At 41.6% G+C, this 27,958-nt stretch overlaps 2 protein-coding genes across 2 annotated transcripts in view; one reads left to right on the top strand and one right to left on the bottom strand.

Moving 5' to 3' along the window:
- Positions 1-908: 908 nt before the first annotated feature.
- On the bottom strand, positions 909-23,881 carry LOC124121069. Its single transcript, XM_046484030.2, has 11 exons — positions 23,714-23,881; positions 21,369-21,530; positions 19,907-20,032; positions 18,865-19,002; positions 18,535-18,663; positions 16,849-16,977; positions 13,668-15,595; positions 11,867-12,040; positions 9,513-9,662; positions 9,278-9,381; positions 909-4,023 (listed from the first exon to the last, which is right to left on the bottom strand). The coding sequence occupies exons 1-11, from the start codon at positions 23,734-23,736 to the stop codon at positions 3,946-3,948; spliced, it is 3,141 nt and encodes a 1,046-aa protein (XP_046339986.2). The 5' UTR covers positions 23,737-23,881; the 3' UTR covers positions 909-3,945.
- Positions 23,882-24,078: 197 nt separating this feature from the next.
- LOC124121060 (protein NEDD1-like) overlaps positions 24,079-27,958 on the top strand; it is a 31,439-nt gene continuing 27,559 nt past the window's right edge. Inside the window, exons 1-2 of the mRNA XM_046484013.2 lie at positions 24,079-24,173; positions 27,507-27,692. Of these exons, the coding sequence (XP_046339969.1) occupies positions 27,566-27,692 (127 nt within the window). The 5' untranslated portion in view covers positions 24,079-24,173; positions 27,507-27,565. The remainder of the gene's footprint in view (positions 24,174-27,506; positions 27,693-27,958) is intronic.

Below are 27,958 nucleotides of genomic sequence, written 5' to 3'. Positions count from 1 at the left end.
TTCTTGCAAAGAGTGATCAATCAATACAATATTTAGCCCTAAGTTTATAAGAATGCAAGGTCAGGCATTCTGTGTAAAATTGCCAGCTGTTCACACTGATATGACTCAAGAGTTCTTAAATTGGATACCAAGACAAATTAAAAGGGATGCCAGTAACCTTCAGATGGGGGATTGACACCTTGAGAACAGGCCAGGCCATACAAGATCTCCAGTGCGTCCATCAAAATCATATTTAATTACACTGGCATTAACCAGAGATCGTTAACATAAGGACTAGATTCAGTTGTCACCAATTTTACCATGCTGGACAATACAATGCAGTAACAAAATGTAATTCATCATATCACATCAATAATAACAATACTATACAGAATATTCTTGGGAAGAAAATATCCTTTTTAATGCCAATCTTAACTACCATCTAAAATTTGTTAATTTCAAATCATAACATGGATAAATTATCGCATTAAACATGCCTAAAACCATAATCGCAATCACAATAGCACTCTTAAAAATGGATCTTTTCCTACAAACATTTTTCTGTTTCAACATACTGCACCTGACAAGGACATGTAATACTGATACGTCGTCATCTATCACAAATATTGATAATCTTTCTAGTCTACCATAAAGGGACAAAAAAAATTACAAGAAAGGATTGTGAACAATCAGCTTTAGAGTCTATGTACAAAAAAATGAAACTTACAATACATGGAAATGTTAAACCATTTCTACATGATGAGTGAGTGGGTGAGTGAGTGAGTTGGGTTCAACGCCGCTTTTAACAGTATTCCAGTTATATCACGGTGTGTCAGCTTAATGTGGGAGGAAAGCCCGAAGTGATGCAGGTCTTAGACGTTTACCACTTCGGTGAAATCCACGAGCATGGGTATGGTGCTGACAAACATAATCAGGGCGAAACGGGATTCGAACCCACAATCAAAGGTTTCTGGCATGCCCAAGGGACGCAACTCTGCACAGGAAATCGCGGCGCCTTAGACGACTAGGCCACCCATGCCCCCTTAACATGATGAATATCACCTGGGACTCATCGTCAATACTTCATGGTTTTCTACACACGGTGTTCCTCCCTCACCAGTGATACATACAGTGGGTGTGTCATGTAATGGTCATGTGTTTCTATTTCTCATGGAAGACATTTTTGACCCTATTCTGTGAAACAAACATTTGGGATCCGTACCATTCCCTGAGCCGGGATTGGCCACTCCAGAATCCACTTTGTCAAAACATGTTTCAACTGTCAAAAAGATCTAGCACTTTATAGCTCATATCATTTCCACACATTCTTGTTTTGGTACCTCTTGGCAAATTCCATTAAGCATGGGTGCTGCCATCATTGTGTTCTATCCTTTGTAACTGGAGTGTTCAGAAAACATGTTAGTTTCCTTCTCGCCATGATTTGTTGGATAAACAAGGCGACTAATCATTAGTCAAAGCTTGTCAGTGTAGATAATCTTCATTGTGTTACAACTGCAGACAGAAACTGCTCAGTCCTAACTGTTGATCATGTCCGGTCAAAATTTAAGAATATCTGGACGGTTTCCGGACCCCTGGACTAATGTATGACTGTCAGTCTTGCTTGAATTCAGTATAAAGATCTATACCGAAATGTCGCTATTACAGTATAATAAAGAAGTTGCTATCCATACATTTTCGTCTACTTTGTCATCCGTCAACTTCTAAGAAATGCCTGTCAAAGCCTATCGGAAATGTGCGCACAAAATCATGAAGTATTGATAATGCCTTGAACTCTGGTGTAAAAAAAATCTAGCACCTCAAAACTCCACTCATTACGCTAACAATTGCCCCACAGATTGTTAGACTGTCTTTATCCAACTGTGAAGCTGCTGATTGAACTGCATCACAAATAATGAATGATGTTTGAAGCAAGTCAACAATGGTCCAGCCATACAGCAGACATCAAATATATACTACCCATCACAGGAACTGTTATTAAGCTCAACATTCAGTCAGCAAAAAGAAGATTAGTTCTACCAAAAAGACTTGTTTACTTTGCAGACATTTGCAACGTTAGAAATTGGTGCTAGTCCTGAAGTCCTTACCAAACTGCCCAATACTGGCAATAGTAAAGGTATCCTAAGGACTAGTAGAAATTGGCCCATTTTTATGGTTTGCTATATGTTATCATTATAAGGACTAGTGGACAAAAACTGTTAGTTTCTAACCCTGATTTGTATTGTGTAAAGAAGTCGCAGCCTGTTGTAAGAATTCTTTCTTGGAGTGACTTTAATTATGCTGTGATGGAGGTTATTTGACTGAAGTGGGCAGTGCTGGAGAAACAGGTTTATTTTCTTACACTCAGCAATGTTTACATCATGACCAATTCTGTTCACCCTATAGCATATCTAACCAGCCTCAAGCAGGGTCATTACCGCTGTAGTGGGATTGTAATACAAACAGTATGAAAAACAACCCCCTAAATTAGGCAGTAAAACAGCTGTTCATCATTAAATAGGACATCACGCGACACACCACAAAGGGAGATAACTGTCTCCACACTCTCCACAACAGTTTGTCGTGTCACGAAACTTATCTTTAAAACAGACTTTCTAACAGAAGCTGCATTATTCTACAGTTCTGTCACAACAACAATGTACCACATATATTCAGACCATATTTGCCAATCTGCAAGTATTTCTCTAAAGTCAATGCATGGGTACCAGTTATTTCATGGGACAATTGGGCAATAATGATACACTTTGTTGCGATATGATAAGTATCTTAAAAATCAGGTCACACTACAGAATCTGATTCAGGTGAGGTGAAATGGGGTTTACATCAGGTTCCAAGGTTATTGTATGTATGTAGCAACATGGCATCTGTTTCAAAAATGCTCAGCACTCGGTGGGAATGACTAGTGACCAAAAATAATCAATAATCAATAATCAATAATCAATAATATAAAATAATTAACATCTTAGGTAATCTCACTTAGGAAAAATATTTTACAATTCATTGTCAAAACCAAAATGCATGCACTCTTTACATATTTATGTGTAGCCAGACACATCTTCACTGTACAGTATTCCTATCATCAGGGTTAGAAATTATTTTATATTTTAATGAGTTTGTAAAAATGATTTGCTGCTTGGATCTTATCTGCCAAATAGATATAGTTATAGTCCACAAGGAAATGTCACTAATCCTTCCTGAACCTTTCTAAACTCAGACTAGCAGACTTATGATAATTTCGAACCCTGATCATGGCAGAATGGATCTCAATGCACTGAATACCAATGAATGATTACAGTCCTAGTTTGAAAACATCCACCACAGAAGCAGTGATCGAAGTGAGTGAGTTGGGCTTAACATTCTCTTGTACACTATTCCAGTTATACCACAGCATGTCAGTTTAATGTGGAAGGAATGAACAAAGTGATACAGGTCTCAGACATTTACTATTTTGGTTAAACTACTATTTGGGGAAAAAGACAACTTAATTCTGCATATCATATACTCTAATTACAACCAGAAAAATAACTCCTGCCATGCTTTCATATGAATGAGCAACCATTATAAACTGCATTCATAAACCATGTTTGAGATATGTATCAAAGTAATAAACAAATAATCATCTCTCCATAATTCAAAGATTATTAACATCAGTATCAACCAACTTTAGTGATGAAAGTCAAAGCAGTGTTAAAAATATAACCAGGAAAGTCGAGGGGTTCTCATTGTATCCCAAACGTTAAAGTTACAAATGAAGAGTGTCCTTCATTTCACATACAAAAGCAGCAAGCTTCAAGGACCCTCGGACAGCCCTTGATTTCCGAACTGCCACGTGTATTGACATCAGTAGTTCTTTTCTGCATTGCATGTAGAGGCTGACAGACTGACAGACATGTTATTGTTGACAGGGTCACCACTGGGTTCCATGATGTAGCACTTGTTGATGTAGTCTCAGTCGAGGCCGAGCTGGGCACTGTTGTCACACAGCCATTGGTGGTAGTCGTTCAGCTTGTGGTCACTCGGCTTCACCTGAAACAGAGCTGTTGTTTAGAGACATGCTGAAAAACCATGTGCCCCTTTAAAGACACATGAACACAACAGAGATAACATTAGTGCCAACACTATGTTGCCCACCAAGTTCATTCACAGCGAACTGAGTGTTAAATGAGCGACTCTTTGGCCACAATGTACAGAAAGGGTGGCTGTTCATGCTCGTGTTCTCCTGAAACCTATGTACATGTACCGTAATTTCTTGAGTATAGTGCGCACCCATGTATAATGCGCACCCCCCTCTAGCGGGTTCAATATTTTGGAAAAAAAGAAATTTTAATATTATGCGCAGAAACTTTTTCCACCGAACCCTTTCAGCAAAGTCCGGCAAACGAACGGGTGCTGAGATACTTCGTCAGTACAAATTCGAAATTTGAGATAAAAAAATCACCAGACATGTTTATTTACCGTTTAAATAGTATTTATTGTTCTGCTAGGCATTGTTTTATATTTAGGGATTAAGATTACCTTGCGTATTTTCTCGTAAACTAAGCTGGAAACAGAAATCAGCTGTACACACGTTTTCTTGGAATCGACCGGTGATACGGTCAAGACACACCCAATGATATAACTTTATAAGATTTTTAATGCAAGGATCGGCAACAATTGTATCTGAAACTATTTTATTTATCAGGAATAATATATTCCATTATTTTCTTAATTATATGCAACCTTTACTAAACATATTTAAAATAATAATAACCCTAAGCGAAGCAGCTGATCGCTATTCCCGGGTATTATTTTTTACATGGAACATGTCTGACCAGTCACCGTCAAGGCTCACGCGCACGTGATCACGTGATTGCGAGAATTTCATGTTGACATAGAATCGTCAAACAAAAACAAATATGACTTTTAACGAGTCAAAGTATGTCATTTATGATATATGTATCCATTCTCTGTCAACTAAAGTTTGTTTCAAGGCGTCAATAGCGGTATTCTGACCGTGGTTGCTGTTAATAACGGTGAGTTGTGCGATCTTCCGATCGCTTCACAGACGATTTCGCCAAAATTAATAAAAACAATATTATAAGGAATTTTGAATAAAATCAATGAAATAAGTTACAAACATAAGTCCAGATATACAAAGAACACTTTTTATAGCCAGACAGTGTAATTACATAATTATTTTGCGTACTTCAGTATGGATTTGTTGACATGGTATTCCCGGTGTTTCGTGTTCACGGTAATGTCTTTCCATGGGGGAAAAAAACATCCAAACTCATAATTCGTGTATAATGCGCACCCCCTTCTACACAGCTGTGTTATTTCGAAAAAAAGTGCGCACTATACTCAAGAAAATACGGTATTTCAAGGTCTCCTACATTTATTTGACTTTCAAAAGTAAAATTTTGTTGTGTCATTCTTTCTTCGACTTTACATCAGATGATAAATAAGGCAAAAAGTGAGCAAGGCTCACTAATATCCCTGACCTGACTCCAACATATTTCAAGTTCAAATTATGCAAAAGATTATATTTTAGAAACAAATTCACATATCAAAATCACACTTTGCACTGCACCTCATCTATTAGTATGGAAACCGATCCCTAAACTTGAAAAGAATTCATGCAGCAGTTTTCAAGTTATAGGTCGCACAAATGTTAATGTAAAAACAATTCTAAATAAAAGAATAAAAATAGCTGTATTTTTTAAGAAAATCCAAATATTGAAATCAAACTTCGCACTACATCTCTCCTATGGGTATAGAAAGTGTTCACCCAGTTTGAAATGATGAATATCACCTGGGACTCATCGTCAATACTTCATGGTTTTCTACACACCATGTTCCTCCCTCACCTGAGCCGGGATTGGCCACTCCAGAATCTACTTTGTCAAAACATGTTTCAACTGTCAAAAAGATCTAGCACTTTATAGCTCACATCATTTCCACACATATTTATGTGAACTTGTTTTGGAACCTCTTGGCAAATTCAAATCAGCATGGGTGCTGCCATCATTTTTTTCTATCCTTTCTGACTGGACTGTTCAGAAAACATGTTAGTTTCCTTCTTGCAAGAACCAGGCCATGATTTGTTGGATAAATAAGGCGACTAATGTATGAGAAACTTCTAGGTCGAGGGTATAATAAAATCCTGCATTTGTGTCGCATTGCTATCTTATTTACATGTCAAGGCAGACAGAGACGGGGAGAGGGAGAGGGACAGGAAGCAGGGAGATAGGGAAGAGAGAGACAGGGAAGGAGGAAAAGGAACAGGGAAATACTGAAGGAGGGGGGAAGGGGAGACAGGGATGGAATGGAACCGGGGAGAGAGGGAGGAGACAGCAAGGGAGGGGAGATAGGCAGCCAGAGGCAGTAGGAGGCAGGGGTTGAAAATTTATGGCAAATGTTACTTGACCAAGGGCAAGTATGATCAACATTCTTACATGACCTATTTTAAAATGTACTTGCCCAAAATTAAAGCTAATAAACTCTGTAAAATGTTACATCTACAGAGTTGAGAATCAGAGATACAGTGTTCCCTCAATATTGTGACCCTCAATATAGTGCTAACTCGGTTATAGCGTGGTAATCAGTTGCTCCAATTATTTACTTACATTTTAAAAAACTAAAGTTTTACGCGATGTGGACTATAGTGTGCACGATGTCAGCATATAAACTCGACCACTGCTGATATACATGTATACAGACGTTAGTGACCACTTACATTTCAAGACGTTAGTGGAGATGGACATACACAACTAAGTGGTGTAAGATGAGGAAGTAAACCGAGTATCTAGCACATAGTCAGTTACTACCACTGGAATATGAAGTGGACTGGGCCCCGAAGAGTCCATCAATTCAGCACTAACCTGGTTTTAGCGCAGTAATGCATGGCTCCCAACGTTTACTTACATTTTTAATAAACTCTGTAAAGTTTTACACTAACACGATGTTTTCCCCCTCATCTAAAAAAACATTAACAGCTGATCACCGCGAGCACGTAACACCGTATCTAGTCAACAGATCTGATCTGAAGTACGGAATTTAATCCCATTTTAATACTATTTGGTTATAAAAGGTTTTCATTGTATATCTGGACTAATGTTTGTAATTTATTTTTGTGTGAAGTGATCATTATTTACAGCAACCACGGTCAGAATACCGCTATTGACACCTTGAAACAACCTTTAGTTGCCAGAGAACGGATACATATATGATCATAAATGCAATATTTTTATTATAATTTTTAACATATTGTAAAATAACACGATATTGGAAAATATTACTCCTGATAAAATAATAATTTTAGATACAATTTCTTTCAACCATTTTAGCAAAGGGAGACATACAGAAAGAGGGAGGGGGAAGGAGGGGGAGAAAGACAGAAGGAGGGGGATGGAGACAGGGAAGGAGGGGGGAGAAAGACGGAAGGGGGAAGAGGGAGATGGAAGGGGGAGAGGGAGACAGGGAAGGAGAGGGAGAAAGACAAGGAAGGAAGGAGAGGGAGACAGGGAAGGAGGGGGAGAGGGAGACAGAGAAGGTGGGAGAGGGAGATGGAAGGGGAGGGAGACTGGGAAGGAGGGGAGAGGGAGACAGGGATGGAGGGGGAGAGGGAGACAGGGAAGGGGGGAGAGGGAGACAGAGAAGGAGGGGGAGAGGAAAGGAGGGGAGAGGGAGACAGGGAAGGGGGGAGAGGGAGACAGGGAAGGAGGGGGAGAGGGAGACAGGGAAGGGGGGGGGAGAGGGAGACAGTGAAGGAGAGGGAGAAAGACAAGGAAGGAAGGAGAGGGTGACAGGGAAGGAGGGGAGAGGGAGACAGGGAAGGAGGGGGAGAGGGAGACAGGGAAGGGGGGAGAGGGAGACAGAGAAGGAGGGGGAGAGGGAGACAGGGAAGGAGGGGGAGAGGGAGACAGAGAAGGAGAAGGAGACATGGAAGGAGGGGGAGAGGGAAGGAGGGGAGAGGGAGACAGGGAAGGAGGGGAGAGGGAGACAGGGAAGGAGGGAGAGGGAGACAGGGAAGGAGGGGGAGAGGGAAGGAGGGGAGAGGGAGACAGGGAAGGAGGGGGAGAGGGAGACAGGGAAGGGGGGAGAGGAGACAGAGAAGGAGGGGAGAGGGAGACAGAAAAGGAGGGGGAGAGGGAGACAGGGAAGGGGGGAGAGGGAGACAGGGAAGGAGGGGAGAGGGAGACAGGGAAGGAGAGGGAGACAGGGAAGGAGGGGGGAGGGAAGGAGGGGAGAGGGAGACAGGGAAGGAGGGGGGAGGGAAGGAGGGGAGAGGGAGACAGGGAAGGAGGGGGAGAGGGAGACAGGGAAGGAGGGGAAAGGGAGACAGGGAAGGAGGGGGGAGGGAAGGAGGGGAGAGGGAGACAGGGAAGGAGGGGAGAGGGAGACAGGGAAGGAGGGGACAGGGAGACATGGAAGGAGGGGGAGAGGGAGAAGGAGGGGAGAGGGAGATGGAAGGGGGAGGGAGACAGGGAAGGAGGGAGACAGGGAAGGAGGGGAGAGGGAGAAGGGGGGAGAGGGAGATGGAAGGGGGAGGGAGACAGGGAATGAGGGAGAGGGAGACAGAGAAGGAGGGGGAGAGGTAGACAGGGAAGGGGGGAGAGGGAGACAGAAGGAGGGGAGAGGGAGACAGAGAAGGAGGGGGAGAGGGAGACAGGGAAGGGGGGGAGAGGGAGACAGGGAAGGAGGGGAGAGGGAGACAGGGAAGGAGGGGGAGAGGGAGACAGGGAAGGGGGGAGAGGGAGACAGAAGGAGGGGGAGAGGGAGACAGGGAAGGAGGGGGAGAGGGAGACAGAAGGAGGGGAGAGAGAGACAGGGAAGGAGGGGGAGAGGGAAGGAGGGGGAGGGAAGGAGGGGAGAGGGAGACAGGGAAGGAGGGGAGAGGGAGACAGGGAAGGAGGGGACAGGGAGACATGGAAGGAGGGGGAGAGGGAGAAGGAGGGGAGAGGAGATGGAAGGGGGAGGGAGACAGGGAAGGAGGGAGACAGGGAAGGAGGGGAGAGGGAGAAGGGGGGGAGAGGGAGATGGAAGGGGGAGGGAGACAGGGAAGGAGGGAGACAGGGAAGGAGGGGGAGAGGGAGACAGGGAAGGAGGGGAGAGGGAAGGAGGGGGAGGGGGAGGGGGAGGGGGAGACAGGAGGGGAATGGGGAGCAAGACAAGAGGGGAGAATGACAGGGAAGGAGAGGGAGGAGACAGGGAGGGGGGAGAAAGACAGTTGAAGGAGGGGGCTTTTCTGTACTGGGTTACTGGGCCCTGAATGTCAACCAACTCCTGTGATACTACTCACCTGTTTCCACTCATTGACACAGAATATCCTGTAACTGTCGTTGCCGTACTTCCCAATTCCATGCAGTTCTATGGGGTAGGACCAGTTAAGAGTCAGGTACTCGTCTGAAAGCAATACATCCACAGTCAATAAATACCACACATCCTTTTTCACATAATATTGATTATAAGATTTTAATTCAAATACTGATGAAAAATTGGGCAATTATATTTTTAGATTTTTAATATGGACAAACCTGAGAACTTGATGATGGTCGCAGCTCTCTTCTCATGGAGGCCCAGCGGTTGCATCAGTCGGGCAATGACATCAGGGTCGGCATTCCGGGCTGCGTCAGCTGTTGGCCACTTGTTGAAGAATTTCCATAACAACGGAATGGCATTTTTACCTGAGGTAGACAACACTGACTTTATGACACACTTGGAGCAGCACATGAACAAACACTATTTACAAGTCACATGAAACAGCATTGTAAGCAGACTAATTTTCAAAAAGATCTAATAACTGGTTTAAAAATACCCAAATTAACCCAACAGACTGGACCTAACAGAGTAAATTTATATTGAATATTCAAAGGTATATGTCGATATCTGGAGTGCTGAAAACTTATCCTGCATTCAAGCTTAACAACATTTCAAATTGTAGACTCAAGGGATAATTACCATGATTAAACAATAGTAGTTTTGGTTGTCACTTCAACTAAAACGATTAATTTGTGTGGTGTGAGTGAGTTGGGATTAACGCCGCTTTTAACAGTATTCCAGTTATATCGCGGTGTGTCAGTTTTATGTGGGAGGAAAGCCCTAAGTGATGCAAGTCTCAGACGTTTACCACTTCGGTGAAACCCACGAGCACGGGTATGGTGCTGACAAACCTAGAAACATAATCAGGGCGAACCGGGATTCGAAACCCACAATCATAGGTTTCTGGCATGGCCAGAGAACGCAACTCTGCAGAGCGAATCGCAGCGCCTTAGACGATTGGGCCACTTGTGCCCCCTAATTTGTGTGGGAATTTGAAGACCCTCATATCATGTTTCAGACTTATTCACCTTTAAGTTTCATCCACAATCGTATACCTTGAAGTCTAATAATCCAACTAAAGTGAGATAGGTGAGTTGGGAGTAACAATGCTTTGAACAGTACTTCAGTGAAAAGCTACACCACGATGTGTCTGCTTAATGAGGACACAAAACGCAACTGACACAGTAGGTAGATATTTACCACATTTGAAACACATTGCACTGGTAGGCTACTGACAAACCAGATATGATAATTAATGCAGGGATGAAAATTGATACAGGGATGAAAATTGATGAAATGTTAAAAGCATCAAGGTGGATACTGGTAATAGAATTTAAGAATCGTTAACATGTCTAGGGGGAATTCTTCACATGTTATCAATATTGTGGCAAGTAAATGTTTCAGGCTAAGTGGCACCACTGCAAGGTGATTCTGGGATGCAACACCCAAATGCCACAACACAACTGACTGCAGCATCTAAAACATGTTAGGCCACTAATTTGTACCATAACAAAGCTGACAAGCGACCAGAAGAATTGGATAAATTTGACAGATATCTTCGCAGAACACAGCTGAGACATGCACCAGTGCAACCTATTATTGAAAAATGCAACCTAAATTCTCATGAACAAGCACATGTCAAAATGCTTGAAATTTGAGTTTAACACTTACTTGTCGACCCAACATGGATTTCTGAACACATTCAACACCTCTAAGCTTTATTTACCATAAGACATCAATAATTTCTGTGTTATGTGTAATTTGTTATCCTTTCGGAGCTTGACATCAAACTGTGGGTAATTCAAGATCATGTGCACATGTTACAACTTTAGTAAATTCATGGGACCAGGGTACAACCTGGTTTAATATGGTGCACAGAGATCCAGATAACTTTTTGAGCAATTGAGTGTTTACTCTAGGGTCTCTATTTTAATTGGGTTATTATATTTTTCATAGGGTAACCAATATTTTTTTCGCTCATCTATTCATAACTCTATTGGGTTTTTGCCCCAAAGAGTGAACATTTTAAGATTTAAAAAAAAACGAAATAATGTTTTAGATGTATATAACCATGATAACTGTTATAAATATATAGGCTTGACTTGGAAAGTAAATTAGCTCGTAATTGTGTTTCGGAAATTAGCTCCATTGTACACATGCTGAAAAATGTTCATTGAGCATTGTTGAGTATTTACACGTGCTGTTTCAATACATTTGTGATTTTCATTTAATGCATGTGTTTCTGTACGCACGTTAATTGAAAGTAATTGGGTTTTGAATAATTTGGGGGGTATTCTACGCAAATACGCTGCTTACCTGTAGCTCTGGGTGCAACTTGGTTTTCATGTCAACATGCACCAGCAGCGATTGAAATTGGCACTAGTCCTGTTGTCCTTGCCAAACTGCCCAATAGTTGAGGTATCATAAGGACTAGTAGAAAGTTTTAAGGGTTTTGCTAAATTTTGTCATTTTAAGGTCCAGTGGACTACGTATATTTGTTTCTATCGCTGACCTGGTACAAGGTAAATCAAGTTCCTTAATCCAGCCCTGACAGCTGGGACTGACTCACCATTGGTTTTGTTGAGGAAGATGGTGGCCACAAGTAGCTTCCATGGGTCATGAAACAGACTCTCCTGCACCAGGTGGAAGGGGGACTTTGGGGGTGTCCACGGCTGCTCTCGGGGCAGGGTGGGGCGCCGTAGGGGTGGGGCTTTACCATCACTCGGGAAATACTTGCTAGGCACTGGTAGAAGAAAATTTGCATGTAAAATACAAAGTAGATTTATTACAAACTGTTCAGAAGAAACAGCAAGGTTGGTAATTCCATAAGAAGGCAAAGACAGGTTATAGCCTGAAGGATGTTTGAGGTGGTGTATCACCTGGTTGGTTGGTTGATTGTTGTTTAACGCCGAACTTAGCAATATTCCAGCTATATGATGGCGGTCTGTAAATAATCAAGTCTGGACCAGACAATCCATTGATTGATATCACTGCGGTCTGTAAATAATCAAGTCTGGACCAGACAATCCAGGGATTGACATCATGAGCATCGATCTACGTAATTGGGATCAATGATATGCATCAACCAAGTCAGCGAGCCTGACCCCACGAACCTGTTAGTCGTCTCTTACGACAAGCATAGTCACCTTTTACGGCAAGCATGGGTGGCTGAAAACCTATTCTACCCCAGATCTTCAAGGGAGTGTCACCTGGACAAGTCCCTGTGGTCTTGAATAGAAGGAAACAAATCACAAATGGATGACTCTTTTTCCAGTATCAAGTTTCTATTTAACACATTGTAAGAAACGACCACAAAGAGCAAAAACCCTAAATGCCAAATACAAAATCATACTAAAAATCAACAATGACTTCTGGTCATCACAGAAATAAAATCTATCCATGACAAAAAACATTGTCTACATAAAATTTAATCTGGTCTTTCTGATATACTATAAATTTACAAAAACAAAATGCCAGTGAAACCAAAATGGAAATAGAGGCTAGATGTAAAGAACAGTTTGCTGACATAAGCATTTTGGGGTCGAGCCTATGTAGTAACTTTTCCATTCACTAAAAGGTGGAACAAAAAATACTAAATAGCGTCTAGAATTTTTATTGCAATGTGAGATTGAGATAGCAACTGATTGATTTTTATCATGTTTATGGGCAGCAAAATCAACCAAATCTGCAGCGAAGGAGTCAGTAATGTGTTTAGCTTTCCTTTCTTCATTCTCAACTCTCCACAGTACAAATCTGGGTCTATTGAGATGTAAAGAGCACAGCAATAGTGACACAGCAATAGGGTCTTTGGCGTGACGAGCGAACTCTTTAACCACTAGGCTACCCGACCGCCCCTCGAGGAGTTAAAGATCATCTATGTTTAAGTACCATTCTTCATATGTTCAACAGTGAAGTTGAAACTTGGAAATTGGGCATGGTGGTAAGGGGCATATCTATATTTTAGCTTAATGTTAAGGAAAGGTTGGATAGAGAGACATTAGAAGCATTTGAGCACTAATTATTGGTCTCCTTATAGTATATACATAAAAAATGTGGATGTTGGCACAGTTTTAATTTAATACATTATCATTGTGTTGTTCGTACCAGTACATAATAGAGGTGTTATGGACTGTGTGTATTGATATGTATGTTTGTTATCATTTATAGGGACACAGTTGGCACCATTAATTGGTTATGCAATAACACAATGCCTTAAGTGAACTATGGGCTGGCTGGCCTACATTCTGAATAAACATCGATTGATTGATTGATTGATTGATTGATTGATTGATTGGCGCCTTAAGGGAACTATGGGCTGGATGGCCTACATTGATTGATTGATTGATTGATTGATTGATTGATTGCCTTACCAGGTGACCAGTTCTGTGTTGAGAGTGCCTGTCGTTCCTGCTCTGGCTGTAGACTCTGCCGTCTCACTTTCTCTACAGTTTCCTCCTCCTCTGTCCCACCCCAGCTCACCTTCCGTTTCCGCATCCGTGACGTGCGGCGACTCACCTCGGACGGCCGTGAGCGCAACCTGACCCGACACAGAGCCATTGGATCAACAGACTCGTGTTTGTCCGATTCTGGAAGAGTCACATTCTCATTTTCGTCCACATGATCAGAATCTGCCTGCAGGACTCCTGAATCGACACACGGAACTCTGGCTTCCACAGAGTACTCTACACATGGAATTTCGGTATTCTCTGGACTCCTACAGGGAAGTCTTGTTTCATCACCTTTCGTTGCCTCAACTAACCTGTCCTCAGCACTCTTATTTCTACCACTCACCAAATTTCCCCCATTACACAAAATCTTGTTGATGTCATGATATATGTGTTTAGTCCTGTCACTATTTAATTTAATATGATCAACATTTACACTGTCTTTTACATCTTTGGATTTGTCTAATTCACTCGTTTCTAATGTGGTCACTGGGGATGTCTTCTTTGGTTTGGAAGGATGACGTTGTCGCTTCTTCGACAACTGATCTTCCTTCAATGGCAAAAAGTGAAGTGAAGCTAAACCATCAGAATCTGATTCCTCCTTGTCATACTTATTAAAAGATGACACACCATATGAATCCATCTGAAAAAATTCAGAAGCAATTTTATCAAGAATAGGTTCACTTCTTGCTCCAGAAGATATCACCCTGTTTTTGATATTTATCTGAGGCAGAATTTCCCCATTCTCGCCCTCACTCACATGTGATTCCAGATGAGAGTCCGAGTGTTCATCTTCTCCACTGCCACTGATTGTGTCCTGAGCATTTGCCATGTCCAGCCCATGCTGCTCCTCCAGGTGGGGCTCATCATGTTCACTGATCAACCTCAGCTCATCATACTCATTGTACTGCAGTGCCCGTTCCTCCTCATCCTCTGAGTCCTCATCCTTCGAGTCCTCATCCTTCAAGTCCTCATCCTTCGAGTCCTCATCCTTCAAGTCCTCATCCTTCGAGGCCTTCTCAATGCCCTTAATCTCCGAATTCTCATTCTCATTCTCACTTCCCACCTCCTCCTCGGAACTTTCATCTTCTGGTCGGGAATACAACTCATCCTTCTCTTCCTCAGATTCATCACCCACTTCCATTTCCTCCGTAATTTCGTGACTCAGATCAGCACTGTCCGATGTTATCACAGCCTTCTGTGGTTCTTCAGCACTATCTTCATCATCAGAATCATCTCCATCCTCATCCTCACTGGATCCACTGTAGCCTGCTACAGTGTCATCCTCCTTACCAGGATCCACATTCATACCTGTGCCCACCCGACTTTCCAAATCTTTGTCCCATGACCCCGAGTCTGTCACTTGCACATACCTGTAGTCCTCTGCTGACTCAGCAGGTTTCACTATCACAGATTGCTCCTCGTTGTCCGATATGTCAGATACATCATCTTCAACTTCCGGCTCCTCTACCACAAGCTTCTTCTTTGCCAGAGTCATCTTCCTCTCCTCCCTCTCCCTCCTCCTTCGCTCCTTTAGATCATCCTGTCGACGTTTGGTGGGTGTGGAAAAATTCATCTTGACAACTAATTTTTGTGCCAAGGTCCTATTGTCTTTTTTCGGGGAAAATTTAACAGGGGATTTTTTCTTCGGGCTTTCTGGTTTTTGTTTCACTATGTTCTTCTTTGTTCGTTTTGATTTTGTGCTCTTGATGATTTTGGAAGTTACGTCTCCTACAGCTTTGGCTTTGTTTTTAATCTTGGCAAAGTCAAAGTCGTCAACGCTTATCTCAAGACCCTGCTGGTGGATATACAAGGCTATGTCAGTCTTTGAACGGAACTTTTTACCATCAGGACTGAAAAAGAGGATTTAGCACCATATTATTTTCACATGCATTTTCATAATTCTTTTATACGAATATGTAGGGAATTAGAGTGAGCTGGGTTAACGCCGCTTTGAACAGTATTCCAGTTATATCACGGCATGTCAGCTTGATGTGGGAGTTAAGTCTGAAGTGATGCAGGTCTCAGATGTTTACCCTTTGGTGAAACCAATTAGCACGGGTATGGCACAGACAAACCTAGAAACATAATCAGGACGAACCAGGATTCAAACCAATGATGGTAGGTTTCTCTCTGACAAAACAAATATCATTGCCTTCATGAATTTTTTTCAAATGGCTAACACCAACTGTGATATCATACTACTCATTGAAGGTTAATTAAGGACTACCTGATTCTTCCAAATTACTATAGGTAACATGTCATGACATCAAAATCTCTAGGTACTGCAACTAATCAACTTTGAGACACTAAAATACAAATGTGCAAATATGGGACCATTTGCTCAAAGCACCTTAGGTCTCATTTACTGTCATTCCAAAACAATTACTTCCAGACCTTGACCTTACTGAAGATACGACATTTAACAACATTTCATAATAACCTCCAGGATGACATTGACCTTTGCTATACATGGCACCAGCATTTTATGAGAGAGGATTTATAAGGATACACGCAACTATAAAGTCTCATGCAAATAGAGGGAACCTAGCCTCAGGAACTAAACATGACATTACCATGTTTTAACAAAAACTTGAATGCTGCCCTTGACCTTTGACCTTTGACAAAAACCTTTCCAAAAGTGGGACCTGTCCTAGAGTTTAATGATAAATACACCAATATTTATTCAGAAAGTTTAACCACAAATTGTTTAGGCGATATTTTTCAATCTCTTGACCCCGACCTTTTCATGCATGTGCCAAAAAGATTCCCTATAGAGCCATTTGGAAGAGGTCCATGGAAGAAGAATATCTTATGTCAATTATCTTTGTGTAGAACGACAACATTCTTGGTGGTGGTCAAATTCCAACAAAACTTAACACTGTCCCATTTCACACGGCTGCTAATTATAATAAACGAGTATGAAAATATCCCCAAATCCTCTTATGATAGAATGGTTCTGTGAAAGAAACAAACATATACAAATATCCATATGATAAACAGAGCCAATAGTGCCGAAACCAATGATTCAAAAAGTGAATTACAGAAGACTGTGTTCATTGCTTGGTATCCTATCTTGCCATACAAAAACCAAAGCCAGTTTTACCTGTAGATGTAACAGTCAAACTTGCCGGCGGACTTGCCGCTGAGTCTCTGCACCACCCTCTTGGACCAGCCATTGGGAAGCAGCTGCTCCTCCTCACGTGTATTGCTGCCCTCGTACGTGTGGTCACCTCTGGAACAGGCAGGCAGACTAGGGCTGGGACGGGTAACTCGGGTACTCGGGTCGGGTGGGTACTGAGTAGGATCCGGGTACCGACAGGACTACCCGGACCCGTGGTTAGTCACATGATATATTGTTTAATGACAAAAAATATCTAGAACTCTATGGTTACACCACCCGTCACTAATGTTTGAATTTCTTTCTGCCTATGCACCATTCCTTCTGACCTTTATCAGGCTACAAAGTTAAAAAAAATTCAAAGGAGCCACTTGGCTCCTAAATTATTTTTTCAAGGAGCCAAGGCAAAATGTAAGGAGCCAAAAGTAATGACTTGTAATTTAACGGAGCTTCTGCATAACAAAACACAAAAAAATCCATTAGTTTGAATAATCAGTGTTATATCATGAACAACAACTGTTGTTGAAGCTTTTGAGTTTTCAGACAAACAAGCTTTAGAACATTGTGTCAGTAACATCATCAGACAAGCTTTAGGACATCGTGTCAGTAAATCCATCAGACAAGCTTAAGAACATTGTGTCAGTAACATCATCTGACAGTTTACTGGTGCCAGTTGCAGGTTTTGGTTCATCGAACGTGTCGACAGACGATGAAACTTCCGTGTCAGCTTCGCCATTCAAAGCATTCCGTATTTTCTTGAGTATACTGCGCATTTTTTTCCAAAAAAAACCACAGCTGTGTAGAAGGGGGTGCGCATTATAGTCGCCAAACTTAATTAAAGACAAGGAGCCAGTTGGCGACTGACATGAAAATACCAGTCGCAAAATACAAAACTAGATCGCCATGGCGACCAATTTAGTCGCAACTTTGTGGCCTGTTTATATGTTTGAATAAAGATAAAATTTCAGTCAACTTCTGTGTATGCATGACCAGATCATTTTATATTTGTATCTAAATACAATTTACCAGGGCTCCGGTCAAATTATTCCCAATCTGACATTTTGTACTCAAATCTTGAGACCTGTAGCGGGTACCCGGGTAGGGTCGGGTAATAGCGGGGTGGGTACCCGGGTAGTAAATTTGGACTCGTCCCAGGCCTAAGGCAGACTGTTTCTATATCTCAGTCAGTAGTGAGTGAGTGAGCAAGAGAGACAGTGAGAGTTTGGTTTGATGCTGCTTTTAAAAGTATTCCAGTTATATCACAGCATCAGCTAATGTTGAAGTTAAGTCCAAAGGGATGCAGGTCTCAAATGTTTATCACTTCGGTGAAACATACGAGCATGGGTTTTGTGCTGACAAAACTAGAAATATAATCGGTGTAAGCCGGGTTTCGAACCCACCATCAGGTTTCTGGAATAGACAGGCAGACTGTTAAGTCGCATATAGCAAAAACATATTCCAGTCATATCATGACAGTCTGGAATCCCAATGAGACAAGCATAGGTATTGGGAAAATATTCCCATAAGAAATTCTAACTAGTCTAATCAATGTGTTTACATTGGGCCAAGAACACCTGCAATGCATCAATAGGTCATTCAATCATTACACTCCTAGCTCACACTGCAGTGTCCACTAGCACCAACTCTTCTCACTTCCATCCACTGACTAACCTGGCAGATAGCGGTGACGTCTCCTCTGAGTCTGAGTGCTGGTGTGGAGGTGGAGTTTGTACGGGTGTAATCACCACCTCCTTCCTAGATCGAGGCTGTCGTGCGACCTTCACCTTGGTGGCGGACCGTCTGTAAAGCATGGCCATCAACATTAACCGGATATAATCTACATCATAATTCAACAGATATTCAGATATCCTGAATTAAAGGTTATCTTGGATTAAAAGTTGTTTCTTAACTGTAAGCAAAAGTGTGACTTGCTGACTCAGATGGGCATAGAAGCCAAGGATAATTTTTCCAGCCAAAACTATTAGTTGTTTTCAAGAATACCTTGCTTCTCCTGATCTCTGTGATCTTTCAGCTGACAAATCTGATGAGAAGTTGAAGTCATCAGGTGAGACATCAAGTTGGTTGCTGCTAATGAACATAGCCAGCTCTGCTTTAGTGCGAAACTTTCGCCCCTCAGGACTGCAAGGAAATGTAAGCTAACAGGTTATCAGAAGTTCTTTAAATGACATACAATTCTGAACATGATAAACCATGATAAACTGTTTCTGTCAAAATGTCACTATTTTTTTAAAAAGCACTTAATCAAAAAATGAATTTAACAAAACATCACTACATGATCAGCTTTAAAACAAATATATAGGTGTGCAGACAACAATATTATAAAATAAATATGAATAGAAACTGAAGCACATGGTGTATCCAACACTCATATTATAGAATCGGGGAATAGATTGAACTGCATCATGATCTGTTCCTCAGTTAGACACCATGTGTCGTTGTAAGATTAACAAGAGTTTGCCACTAACGTGGCTATATCCCCCGCCCCTGTTGCAGAATTTATGACATAATTAAATCTAAACAAACCCTAACCTTTTTTAACCGAGGTTGAACTTGTCATGGAAATTGTAAAAAAAACGGTTTATGAGTTTTGCTCCGAAAACGAACCCTACCCTTGCAGAGCCTAAGTCCATCTTGTTGCCATGGAAACGTAAAAAATAAAAATTTCTAAAATTTCTTAATAGTAAAAGGCACCAGTTCAGCATGTACCTGACAGACCTGCAAAGTTTGATGAAAAAATATTGAACGGTTTATGAGTTATGCTCCGGAAACAAACCCTACTCTCGCAGAACCTAAGTCCATCTTGTTGCCATGGAACATAAAAAATAAAAAATTCTAAAATTTCTAAATAGCAAAAGGCACCAGTTCAACATGTACCTGACAAACCTGCAAAGTTTGATGAAAACATATTGAACAGTTTATGAGTTATGCTCCGGAAAAGAAACGTGACGGACGGACGGAGCCCGTTTCTATATCCCCCGCCAACTTTGTTGGGCGGGGGATAATAACTCAAGATGTGACGCACCTGTAAATGTAGACGTCAGTTCTTCCAACTGTCTTCCCACCCTGCCGTCGGACAACTCTCTTCTTCCAGCCATTGTGAAGGGCACGCTCCTCACAGGTGGCACTGGAGTTGTAGGTGTGGTCAGTACTGAAACACAAGTAGCAGCCATTGTCATACTGACTAGTCAATCATGCTATAATCAATCATGATATATTTTCCTGATGACGGGTTACATCACAGTAGAGGGTGGGGTGTGTTTACCTAACAAGTGGGTACATCACAGTAGAGGGTGGGGCGTGTTTACCTGACATGCGGACACATCAAAGTGGAGTGTGGGGCGTGTTTACCTGACAAAGGGGTACATCACAGTGGAGGGTGGGGCGTGTTTACCTGACAAAGAGGTACGTCACAGTAGAGGGTGGGGTGTGTTAACCTAACAAGGGGGTACATCACAGTAGAGGGTGGGGCATGTTTACCTGACAAAGGGGTACATCACAGTGGAGGGTGGGGCGTGTTTACCTGACAAGGGGGTACATCACAGTGGAGGGTGGGGCATGTTTACCTGACAAGGGGCTACATCAAAGTGGAGTGTGGGGCATGTTTACCTGAAAAAGGGGTACATCACAGAAAAGGGTGGGGCTTGTTTACCTGACAAGGGGGTACATCACAGTGGAGGGTGGGGCGTGTTTACCTGACAAGGGGGTACATCACAGTAGAGGGTGGGGCGTGTTTACCTAACAAGGGGGTACATCACAGTAGAGGGTGGGGCGTGTTTACCTAACAAGGGGGTACATCACAGTAGAGGGTGGGGCGTGTTTACCTGACAAGGAGGTACATCACAGTGGAGGGTGGGGCATGTTTACCTGACAAGGGGGTACATCACAGTGGAGGGTGGGGCATGTTTACCTGACAAGGAGGTACATCACAGTGGAGGGTGGGGCATGTTTACCTAACAAGGGGGTACATCACAGTGGAGGGTGGGGCGTGTTTACCTAACAAGGGGGTACATCAAAGTGGAGGGTGGGGCGTGTTTACCTAACAAGGGGGTACATCACAGTGGAGGGTGGGGCATGTTTACCTAACAAGGGGGTACATCAAAGTGGAGGGTGGGGCATGTTTACCTGACAAGGGGGTACATCACAGTGGAGGGTGGGGCATGTTTACCTAACAAGGGGGTACATCACAGTGAAGGGTGGGGCATGTTTACCTGACAAGGGGGTACATCACAGTGGAGGGTGGGGCGTGTTTACCTGACAAGGGGGTACATCACAGTGGAGGGGTACATCACAGTGGAGGGTGGGGCATGTTTACCTGACAAGGGGGTACATCACAGTGGAGGGTGGGGCGTGTTTACCTGACAAGGGGGTACATCACAGTGGAGGGTGGGGCGTGTTTACCTGACAAGGGGGTACATCACAGTGGAGGGTGAGGCATGTTTACCTGACAAGGGGGTACATCACAGTGGAGGGTGGGGCGTGTTTACCTGACATGAGGGTACATCACAGCGGAGGAGCTTGGTATCGGTGGGGGTGGTGATGGGAGATGAGAGTTTTCCATCTCTGCAACCACTGTGCCATGATGTGAGGGGATGCTATCTTCCTCCTCTTCCTCAACAGTCACTTCCTCCACTTGGGACATTACGACACTGAAAGGAACACAAGGACATCATCACAATAACAACATCGATTGCAAGACAAAAGGACATCAAAATCATGTGGAAATCTATTTGTGGACATGACAATGGCACAGTGAAGCAACATGAACACACAAAGACACACTGAAATGAATGTGAGGCTATCTCCAGCTTTTGACAAGTTTAAAAGTTTTGTGGACCACATCAAGATGTCTTGAGCATGAATACATTCATTTTGCATGCTTAGTAATTCAGTGGGTAAAATAATATGATTTATCATATAATGGGTAGGTTTCTCAGCAGGATAAAGACAACGCATAGAAATGATATCCGTTGGGATCATATGCCAATAGAGATGTAAATATCAACGGTCAAATAGGGACTTCTTTCAGTGTTTATAAACAAACATGGCGTCGCCCCTGTTATTCGGCAATTGAGTTAGAATTAACCATCGGGAATCCGGAGAAACTATGGGGATAATTAATTTCATCATCAAAAGAACAGTCTATTAATTGTGAAAATCAGTGTCTAACTGTGATGTAAGGCATTTTATAAGTTTTGGCAACTTTGGAGATATATATTTCGAAACAATTTTGCGAGGGCACTAGGCTTAGCCAAGCGGGATCAGTACCCATATCTGTGCTTGTAGACCTCTGTGGCTTGGAACCTTTTCCACAAATTAAAATAATTGGATTTGGGCAAAATATATTAGAATTGTTACCTTGTTTCATTTTGTCGCTGTGTGTACATCTGACTGCACTTCTTAACGTTATGAGAGAACAGGCCAACTGTCAACAACGTCTGACCGTGGCCGTGATGTCTCATAGACTAGGGTTAGAGTAGCTTCCCTTTGACAAAGGGCAGTTACTCTAGCGGACAGGCCGATGGATTGACGCGAATGGCAAGTAAAACCAATTGTTGTTTTGTGTATATGTTGTTTCGCCAGTGTATAAGAAACAGATTTCAGTTGGAACTATATTGGCTACTGTCACTGCCGGACTGTCACATCACTTACCCTGTGACATAATAAATATTAATGCGCACATTCCAGGAAAAGTTGCTATGTTTCGGTAATGTTTGTGAGAGATGGAAACAGATTTTCAAGCACAGAATTGAAGAATGACATTATATGATAAAGAGGTTATCAAGCTTGTGTATTTGGGGGTGGTAAGTATCCTGTATTAGGAATAAACACTATTTATTCCTAATACAGGATATTTAGGATATTTACCATCCCCAAACACACTCACGTGATAACCTCTATATATATGTTCCTTATGCATCAATAGATAAAAAATGATGGTTGGTTCTTTAATATTATACCACAGTTGAAGACTAAAATGCACAACTTGGATATCATTAATATTTGTAGAAAGCCATTACGCTGACCCAAAATGTGTTTTATCCTCCCTTGTTTTTGATCAAGGGGTCGTTGTTGGTAGGGTACAACAGATATGTACCCCAGGAACGTTTCAGTATACAGAAATGTACCCTAGCTAAAATCAGAATACAGAACAGAACCGGTTAAGCTCGCTGCAGAATGGAGTAATCCTAGGGTACCATTCCATATTTTGATATTGATTTGGATACATTTCTGTATACAGAAACGTACCTAGGGTACATATCTGTGCTGATGACCCCCTCAGACACATTTTCCATGGTTAACTGTGAGTGAGTAATTGGATGAGTTTATGTAATACTCCTTTAACATGATCCGGTTGAGTGGTACCATACTAGCAGTTACTGACAGCCAAGCTACAAACTCTATGGAATTGTACCATAACCATGTTAATGCAGTAGTCAGTAGTTTCTACCACTGTAGGAGTCTTAACTGCAAGAAATGTAAACATGTCATTGCCGAGATTGCTTAACAGTACACATTCACTGAATCTCTGCTGTTTCTCTGTTATCCACAGATTGATGGACGGAGATCACTAGAAATTTGCATGTTTAGATAAATCCTCATTCTGTCACTACACTCAGCGACCCTCCTGACTTCATGACTAAATTATAAAATATACTTAAGTTCATTTAAGCCTCGTAATCCCTCAACGGTGCTTGTATATCAATCTTGAAGGGCAAATTACCAATGACCGGCTAAACCAGAGAAAAAATATATTGACTGATCACATTTCAGATTAGCCTTAGAATTACCCGCACTGCGACCCTGCCATTTGACAAAGGCATACACTCACTCTGTATCAGTATACGCGTCCATTGTCTTGTAACTACAGATGCATTGTAAAACCTTAGTGTTATCTATGTGGTTTAAAAACAGTAATCAAAGCAACAACATGACAGGTTTCTAGCCCGCTCATTCGCCATTGCTGAACAGCTAGCTGAATTTAAAGACTTGAGTACGGAAAGAACCATTTGTTATCAAGGTCTACAATAAGAGTAAATGAATTCTCTTCTATATTGTGGCCTATATTCTTAAATGCAAGAGGCAAAAGTATACTTCGACAGGTTAAAGCGTTCTGTTAGTGATCATCTATTTATTTTGGTTTCACTTTTCGTTTTTATTTCCATTGTTCACTTTTGTAAGACCGATATTTTCTCGCGAGAATGAGCCTCTGTCCGGATTATACCGGAAGTGCTGGAAGGCGGGAGAAAACTTTACAAAATAATAACAGACTGGGAAGTAAATAAATATATGTAAGTTGGATGTTGAAGCGTATTGATTCATTTCAAGTACCCGTGTTCTTAATCTGTTCCTTAGCTTTTTTGTGTAAAGGGTAAATAATTATGGAATGCTGTTTGGATATATGTGAAACTTCACCTACGAAAAAAATGCCCTGTTGGCTCGTATAGCTGGAGCCTTGGTATTTTTCTTGCCAATATTGAACATTTATCCTAATTTCCCTTATATATAGTGAGCGTAGCAGTGTCGGTACCCATGTGAGTACACAAATACTACTCTAGTCAACAGGTGACGTGCAAAGTGAGATATAGCTTAATGTCAGAGTCGAGCATTTCGATCAACAGCTGATTTCGCTTTCAGCATGTTCAGTGACATAATTTAGAAATGATGTGAAATAGGTAAAACCTAAGATCGACTGCAATATGAAATGGTTAGTGTGCACTCGTTAGTAGGTCGTGTTGGTCTAGGATCGAGCAACTTTCAATTTATGATTATGCAAAATATTTGCTAATTGGCTGTTAAATTATTTGGGCATGGAAAGAAAAGATGTTTATCAGTTATTTGGAAGAAACCATCACAGTGTCACTATACCCTATGGTCACCCAACTATGAATAATTGTAGGTAGGTGACAAAAATAACAAAAAACAGAAGCAAATGAATTAGACATAAACAAATTGAAAACAATTATGTGGCTGGTGTTGTTATTTCTAATACATCGGGGGACAAGGGTGGCCAGTCATCTAAGGAGCCGTGATTCGCTGTGCAGGGTTGCGTCTCTTGGGTACGCCAGAAACCAATGATTGTGTGTTCGAATCCCGGTTCGCCCCAATTATGTTTCTAGGTTTGTCAGCACCATACCTGTGATCGTCGGTTTCACTGAAGTGGTAAACGTCAGAGACCTGCATCACTTTGGGCTTTCCTCCAACATTAAGCTGACATGCTGTGATTTAGCTGGAATACTGTTTAAAGCGGCGTTAAACCCAACTCACTCAATCACTACATCAATCACGACATGAAAATAATGTAAAATTTTATCCCGGATACAGGTGACCCAATTGTCTAAGGCACCTAATTTTATGTGCAGAGTCATGTCCCTTAATCATATCTGAAACTGATGTTCATGGGTTCAGATCCTGGTTAACCCTGATTATGTTTCTTAGTATGTCAGCATCATATGCATGAACATCTGACTGCCATCACTTCAGGCTTACCTCCCTAATTAAGCTGACACATGGTGATATAACTAAAATAGAAAATGGTGTTAAGCTCCACTCAAAATATCCCTTTGGGCTATTAGTTCCTCAGTACCTCAGACCTGTGAAAATTCCAGGGTGGAATAGGTCTTCAGCAACCCATGCTTGTCGTAAAAGGTGACCATGGTGACTATGCTTGTCGTAAAAGGTGACTAACGGGATCGGGTGGTCAGGCTTGCTGACTTGGTTGATGCATGTCATCGATCCCCTTTGCGTGGATCGATGCTCATGATATTAATCACTGGATTGTCTGGTCCAGACTCGATTGTTTACAGACCGCCGTCATATAGCTGGAATATTGCTGAGTGCGGCATAAAACAACAAACCAACCAACTCAGTACCTCATGCATGTCAAAAGAGTTTGCCAGTACCATACCCAAGCTGATGGATTTCAGTGGTGAACGTCTACTGGCTTTCCTGCTATAGTATGCTGACACTAGGGCTGGGACAATATTAATTTACTCCCCGGGTACCTGTTGTATGTCTCGAGTTGGGTGTAAAATGAATATATGATTGGGAATTGTGTAACTGAAACCCTGACAAAAAGTATTTAGATACTTGTATATAACAATCTGGTCATGCATTCACTGAAGTAGATTGAAGCTAAATAAATGTATCTTTATTCAAACATGGTTAGAAGGAGTGCGAACATTAGTGACCTGCAGTGTAACCATGAGGTTAAAGTGAATTTTGTAATTAAGCAATATATCACGTGACTAACCATGGGTTCTAGTAGTCCCAACTCCACCAGTCCCAAGTGCCCGAGTTACCTGTCCCAACCCTGTGACACACCATGATATTTGGTAAGGCTTAAAGGTAGGGCTGCAACGATACAGGAAGGTCACGATACGATACGCATCTCGATATTCTGGTCACGATACGATACGTATCTCAATACACAATGATAAAAAAACAAGACTTAAAGCATGTGAAGATTGAACCTTTCATGATTTTGGAACAGTCAAAATTATTTTTATAATAACAAGACTACTGAAGTTGTTCAGCTTCAAAGTGGAACTTTCTCTAACTTTCCTTAAAAACAATTCAAAGTTCAAACACCAGAAAATAATTAATGTGCTCCACCAGTGATACAACGTCAAAGAATTTTGATGCAATGGTCGAAGAAATTGTATCTGAAATTATTGTTTGATCAGGAATAATATATTCCAATATCGTGTTACCTTAGTTGCAGCTTTTACTATATATATATTTAAAATTATAAGAACCACAAGTGTAGCATTTTGGTACTGGTGATTGCTGTTGCAGGATATTTATACGTATGGAACAATTTGACCAGTCACCCTAGGGACTTCCCGTGCTACATGTATTTCGATTGCGAAAACGTTATGTTGACATATATTAGCCAAATTGCCACAAATATGACTTTTAACAAGTCAAAGTATGGCATTTTTAATATATGTATCAACTCTCTAGCAACTAAAGTTCGTTTCAATGTGTCAAAAGCGGTAATCTGACCGTGGTTGCTGTATCTCTTCACACACGATTTCACATAACTTAATGAAAACAATATTAAATGAAATTTTGAAAAAAAACTATTAAGATATATTACAAACACAAGTCCAGATATACAATGAACACGTTTTAATAACAAGATAGTATGATAATGGTATTGAATTGCGTACTTCAGTTCGGATTTGCTGACAGGTATTTCCATTGTTATGTGCTTGCGGGGATAAGCTGATAATGTTTTTTGAGATGGGGAAAAAACATCTGTCGGTGTAAAACCTGAGCTTATTAAATAAATGTAGGTAGGTTTTTGGGAGCCATGCGTTACCGCGCGCTATAACCAAGTTAGCCGTTTATTGAAAGGCACAATAGCGAGGAAACGCGTATCGACAAATGGGCCTACGTTTATTGTATATCGTATCGTGCGTCAAGTATCGCAATGCATTGGAATATCGGTGTATCGTTTCACCCTTACTTAAAGGGCGTAAAACTCACAATGAAGCACTGTTTTGTCTGGATTGACCTAGATTGCTTACAGACAATCTGATACAGCTGTTCTGTTTGTACACTGAGATTCTTGTAGTCTATAACTAACTTTCATAAATTAAACCTTTGGTTTGTTTTAGATCCACTGTGATGTTTTCGGTGGTGTTTTGGGAGATCAGCTGACAGCTGAGGCATCAGGATGGGAGATTTGATGTTGGCATCTGTCGGTGATGACATCCGGCTGTGGGATTCTTCCTCATGGAACTTAGTGCAGCAATATAACCCCCACGATTATAACGTGTCGGCCGTCAGCTGGAGCTGTGATGGTTAGTAGTCTTATCTTAAACAATGTGCAGGGCTCGATTAAGCTACATAAAAGATTAACCAGTGCAACCAGTTATTGAAGAAATGCAACCTACAAAGATTTATGTCTACATAAATCAGGTGCATGTCAAAAGTTTTCAGATTTGTGCCTTGACTAACCATTGTTTGTAGTAGCCTTGTGGATGACCAAGACACATGGACAACATATTACAAGGAAGCAAACATCAACTTGCAAATCTGAACACAGAGCTGAAGGGTCTGCTTGGAG

The sequence above is a fragment of the Haliotis rufescens genome, unplaced genomic scaffold, assembly GCF_023055435.1.
Source record: "Haliotis rufescens isolate VD_foot unplaced genomic scaffold, xgHalRufe1.0.p SCAF_16, whole genome shotgun sequence".
Lineage (NCBI taxonomy): Eukaryota > Metazoa > Mollusca > Gastropoda > Lepetellida > Haliotidae > Haliotis > Haliotis rufescens.
Note: the sequence above shows the minus strand (reverse complement) of the source record. Positions and strands in the feature narration are given on the sequence as shown.